The 5,516-nt window shown below is 42.4% G+C and overlaps 2 protein-coding genes across 2 annotated transcripts; one reads left to right on the top strand and one right to left on the bottom strand.

Moving 5' to 3' along the window:
* Positions 1-2,039: 2,039 nt before the first annotated feature.
* On the top strand, positions 2,040-3,446 carry DI49_5194 (Zn(II)2Cys6 transcription factor; the record flags this gene model as incomplete). The annotated part of the gene is made up of 1 exon (XM_018368188.1): positions 2,040-3,446. One exon carries the CDS (start codon positions 2,040-2,042, stop codon positions 3,444-3,446), a length of 1,407 nt encoding a protein of 468 aa, XP_018218768.1.
* A 795-nt stretch (positions 3,447-4,241) lies between these two features.
* Positions 4,242-5,516, bottom strand: DI49_5193 (uncharacterized protein; the record flags this gene model as incomplete). Its single annotated transcript, XM_018368187.1, has 1 exon — positions 4,242-5,516. A coding segment is annotated over one exon (1,275 nt), but the record flags the coding sequence as incomplete, so codon positions are not given.

Below are 5,516 nucleotides of genomic sequence, written 5' to 3'. Positions count from 1 at the left end.
ACCAACAACTTTGGAGTACAAACTCCCCACATCGATTCTGAAACCGTCAACGCCGTGGTCTAACCAGTATCCAACAGCGCTTTCGTAGATTGCCTTTCTGCAGTCTTCGTTCTCCCAGTTGAGATCAGGCTGGGTGGAGCAAAACAAACGCAAGTAAAACTCGTTTGTTGTTTCGTCGAAAGTCCATGCGGAACCCCCGAAGTACGATCTCCAGTTGTTTGGTGGGATTGGAGCGCCATCGGCGTCGTAGCCCTTAGGTGCTCTCCAGAAGAACCAATCACGTTTTGGACTGGTCTTGGAGGACCTACTCTCCTTAAACCACTCGTGTTCACTGGAACAATGATTGATGACCAAATCGGTGATAAACTTCATGCCTAACTTATGGGTCTTCTCAATCAAGGCGAAGCAGTCCTCGTTAGTCCCGTAGGTTGGCCARACCTTCTCGTAGTTGGCAATATCGTAACCCATATCGTCCTGTGGCGAGTCGTAGAATGGTGAAATCCAGATAGCATCGGCACCGAGGTCTTTGATGTACTCCAACTTGGAGGCGATACCTTTCATATCACCCCAACCATCGTTGTTAGAGTCCTTGAAACTTGCGGGGTAGATTTGGTAGACGGTGGCTTCTTTCCACCATTTGGGTTCTGTTTCTGGGTGTGCAGATGAAATAGTCATCACAAGGGTTCAAAAAAATTTAAAGTATATTCTTATTTGCGCTTTCTCGTGTAGTTTGAAGCTTGAATATCTTTCTGAATGTAACAAAAGATTGAGGGTCTAGCAATTTATTGTAACTTTCGAAGCCTTTTATATTCCATGAGAAAGCGCCCTCCTCATTCTCGCTTAGCGAGTTGCTTAGTGGGAAATGGTGGACATTGTCTGTTTATTATTTCAACGTCATATTTGTGGAACTGAACCCTTAGCAGTCAGTTCGGTGATGTTCATACGACTATTCCTTTCACCGTTACTCCTAATAACGTGGGGTACGAATACTCAATTGGCCTTGCTTCAAGTATACTGTAGTTAGAAACAACAGTACACGGTCGAACGGTGAACAAGCAACTAATTCTCCGGGATATTTTCCAGTGACAGGTTCCATTCTTACGTAACCTATAACTTAATCTTAGGGTGCCTTCTTTCTAGACTTTTGACCTAGGGCGGGTTTCTGCGAGAATTACTCCGCCGTGCAAATAACGTTTTTTCCCCTTTTTTGACCGGATTTGCTCTTTCTTCCTCACTTGCGGGGAAACCTCTACTCAAAGAGGCCTAAGCAGCTCACCATCTAGACCATGGCCCCCATGCCCCACGGAGAAATAAACATCACTACCGCTTAGAAGGGCACCGTTGAAAAGCGCTAATGCCTTTAAATAGAATCATCTTACCCTATTATTCCCGAAATTCCACCAGTAGAATTGGAGCCTCGGATTATTGTCTTGTCTCGCATTTTTTTGTGAGAACTCACTCTCTGTCCAGCACACAGCTTATCCGAGACATCAGAAAAAAAATCTTCCGTGAAAACAATGAACTTTTGTTCATGTTCAATACCCTTGAAAGTACATTCAGGGACACGAAGGTCGATCTATTTAGAAACAAGATGACTTACAAGAGGATTTTACAAGATTCAACATCAAAAAATATCAAAGCGGAACTTCAACGATTGATAACATGATGAAACTCAAGCGCGACTAGTACGGCTTTTGAGAATTGGTTCGATTGGATATTTGTAGTTGCGTTCTACAAAGGGTTGCTTATGAAAGAAGCATCTTGGACGAGGATAACCGCGGTGAGACTGGAGTCGTGGAAAGCGACCACTTCGGTGTGTGTCAAATTTTCTTCGTTCACGTGCGGCGCCCCACACCCATACCGCATTTCCCCGCCCCCAGGTTATTTTTTCCAAGTTATTTTTCTGTTCCTTTATATTCAGTGGCTTTTAGATACGGACAAGGGCAAATGCTTCTAAGATCTCTTACTAAGGGGAAAATGGGAAAGTCACGTCAAAGGTCAGACTAAAAACGTCTTGAAAAAAAATCTCTGCTTTTAATATGACTCTGGTCAAGCAGGCATGCGACTGTTGTCGCGTTCGTCGAGTAAAATGTGATGGTAAAGGACCATGCGGTCGTTGCATTCAACGCGATTTGAATTGTACTTATCTCCAACCGTTAAGAAAACGAGGTCCAAAGTCTATCAGGTCAAGAAACCTTAAAAAAATAGCCTGTGTACAGAGGGTTAGTGAGGACAGCAGTACAATGACTGCTTCGAGGGTTCCCACGAAGGTTCCAAAGGTGCTGATTGACCAATGTTTAAGGCTGTACCATGATAATTTATACGTGATCTGGCCTTTACTCTGCTATGATGATCTTCACAAGCTCTTGGAAGAAAAATTCGATGATTGCCACGTTTACTGGTTTTTGGTAGCTCTTTCAGCAGCCACTCTTAGCGATTTGCATACCGGAATAGAATCTGAGGAAGGACTCTATTATACTGGAAGGCAGTTGTCAGTTCTCTGTATGTCATCACGCCAAGACTTCGACGATCTTAGTAGCAGCGACATATTCAAGATTATGACATATTACTGCTTGCTTCGTTGTTTTGCTCAGTTTGCTGATACAGGAACTTCATACAGACTTTCTTGTGAAGCTGTTGGCCTTATCAAGGTCGGCGAATTGCATCTTGAAGAAACGTATGAATCTCTTTCATTTGATGAGCAGCAGCTTAGACGGAAAGTTTATTATTTGCTTCTTTTAACGGAAAGATACTATTCCGTGTATATTCATTGTGCGACAAGCTTGGATTCCTCAATATCTCCACCACAACTTGAAGATGTAACTGACCCTCGGCTTTCCCTGGATAGTTTTCTTGAGATGATCAGGGTTTTCACTGTACCAGGAAAATACTTCTTTGATGCTTTAGCTAGTAACTCTGAGAATGTTTCTTGTACAGAAGACTCTCTAAAAAAAATATGGAAAGAACTTCATACATCGTCACTGGAAATAGAGCCATGGTCTTACGGATACGTAGACATTTCATTTTCTCGGCACTGGATAAGAGCACTAGCTTGGAGGCTGGTGTTTCGAATGAAGGGCGCCAATTTTTTTTCGAATAGTAACAATGCCCACATACCAGTCGAAATTGCCAGGGATATGCTAGACGATATATTTCTAAGTCCAAACAATCTTTATGAAGTTCACGGTCCTGGTATATCAACAAAAGCTCTAGAAATCGCCAATGCATTAGTGGACGTCGTAAAACAGTATGACCAAGATATAGAATCGGAGGCTTGGAGTACTTTGTGCGATGTCGTCAAGTTTGTTTTCTCTTTGAAACAGTGTGATAATAAAATGATTCAGAGATTTTCAACTAAATGTCAAAGCGCCCTTATTACTCTACCTATTACCAGACCGTTGCAACCAAACGGTGACTCTAAAGACGATACTGATATAATCCTTTAAAATATTTGTACGATATTTTAAGAGGTGGCAATTGCCGTAAGGCTAGTCTTTAAAAATTCTCTGCTGAACGAGAAACAAAAGCTCCTGGGATGTTTTTTATAGAAGAGTGCGTGATTGTCCATTCACACGCCTAGCGTAAAAATACGATGAGGAAGTCTTAGATAACCACATCTGGCTGTATGGAGTCAAATTTAAAACCGAGTTATCGGATTCATTATCCTTTGCACCCCGGCTGGATTTTTTGTATCGGTACCTTTTCTGTAGTGGAAAGTATGACTTAAGATTGGGTAAGATGGCCAGCTACTAATGTGGGTTTCGTTCAGCCTAAAGCAGGCAATCGGCATATCTCGAATGGGCAATACGTGTTTTCTGGGTTGTATTCTCCGTAATTATAGATGTACCAAAATTAGGGCACTGGAGAAGTTCATAAAGCTGTCTGATAAAGTTGTCATCGAGAGCGTTGCAAATAAAAGCGTTGTACAGTAGTCTTACGTTTGTTAAAAATGCGTGGAAAATAGACGATATCAAAATGAATAAAAAAATACGGCAGTGGTGTTTTAACTCTTACTCCCTGAATGATCTGGTGAACTTTACGGAGGAATAAAGAGCCGTTAGTTCTTCAAGTTCATTTTCGACACTCCGAAGAAGGTCTTTTCTTTGATAAATGGGAACTTCAAATTTTTACATAAAACCAACGAAATACCTTAACCAAGTAATAAATAATAAAGCTAATGTGCTAGGTATTTAATATATACACGGAGAGTGATACCTTATCATCTGCTGCGCTAAGAGTCATCAATCCATTAGAGATGGGGTGCTTTGCTCTCTCTCCTCGGCGGAAGCTTTCATATCTTCCTTGGGATCTTTATGGTTGATTTCATCAGAGATTGCTTTGGCGGCGGCAAATGGGTCCACTTTTGTTGACTTGAATTTTCTTGCTGGAACTCCAAGTCTAAATAGTTCATTTATTTCAATAAAGGTTCTACCTGCGGTTTCGGGCAGATCAAAGACAGCCCAAATTAAAACAGCCAGGCAGAATCCTCCCCAGAAAAAGCCTGACTTGGCACCCCAGTTCCATTTCTCAGAGTTCAGTTGGTACAAAATCAAAACAGCAACTACGATATTTCCTATGTTGTACGCATTACGAGCTAAAATGATCGATTTAGTTCTCAGCCTCGACGATGGTATTTCAGAGACTAAGCAAAAAACGACAGGGGCAATCCCCAGGTTGTATGAGAACGCAACGACCATTAGAAGAGCGCCACTTCCCATTTTGGCACCGTGAGTGTCGGAGCATCCCAAACCGCCTATAATGAACAGTATAACGGTCTGGAAGGCCAGTCCACAAGCGTAAAGGTCATATCTACCATAATATTTTGAGGCCCACCAGGATAAAAATGTTGCAGCAATACCGAGACAGTATTGAATGATACTAAAAGTGAATGCTGTTTCCGTGCTAACACCGGCTTTCTCGTAGAAGTAAGTTGAGTAACCTATTAGTGACGCACCACAAACAGTTTGACCGGCCCAGCACAGACAGGCTATTCTCGTTCTCCTCCGATTAACCTTGCCCCTCAGACAATCCAAATAGGAGCCTTCATCGTCTGACAGCTTCTTCTCCTTCTCTATAGTCATTTTGATTTTATCCAGTTCCATGGCCACCAGTGATTCTTTCTCGGCTCCCTTACCGCTTAGTGTTCTTTCGAGCGACCTCTTTGCCTGCTCTAGTCTTCCTTTCTTGACTAACCACCATGGGGATTCAGGTGCAAAGAATATCGCTATTGCTAGAGGAACAGGCCAGATCCACTGTAAAGCAAAAGGTAGCGTATATCCTAAGTCCGAGTCTGCGTATTTGTTTTGGGAATTTTTCATGATGCCTGCAGCAAAAAGCTGACCAAACAACCAGCACAGATTCGAATATGTCGTCAGGTAGTACCTCAGCGCCATAGGACAGATTTCAGAGGCATAAGACACAGTCAGACATTGGAAACAACCCCATGGCATACCGCACAATGCCTGTCCCGCAGCGATAATCCCTAAACTTTTACAGAAATACAGAATAAAAATGAA

Source organism: Saccharomyces eubayanus, chromosome XVI (assembly GCF_001298625.1).
Source record: "Saccharomyces eubayanus strain FM1318 chromosome XVI, whole genome shotgun sequence".
In the NCBI taxonomy this organism is placed as follows: Eukaryota; Fungi; Ascomycota; class Saccharomycetes; order Saccharomycetales; family Saccharomycetaceae; genus Saccharomyces; species Saccharomyces eubayanus.
Note: the sequence above shows the minus strand (reverse complement) of the source record. Positions and strands in the feature narration are given on the sequence as shown.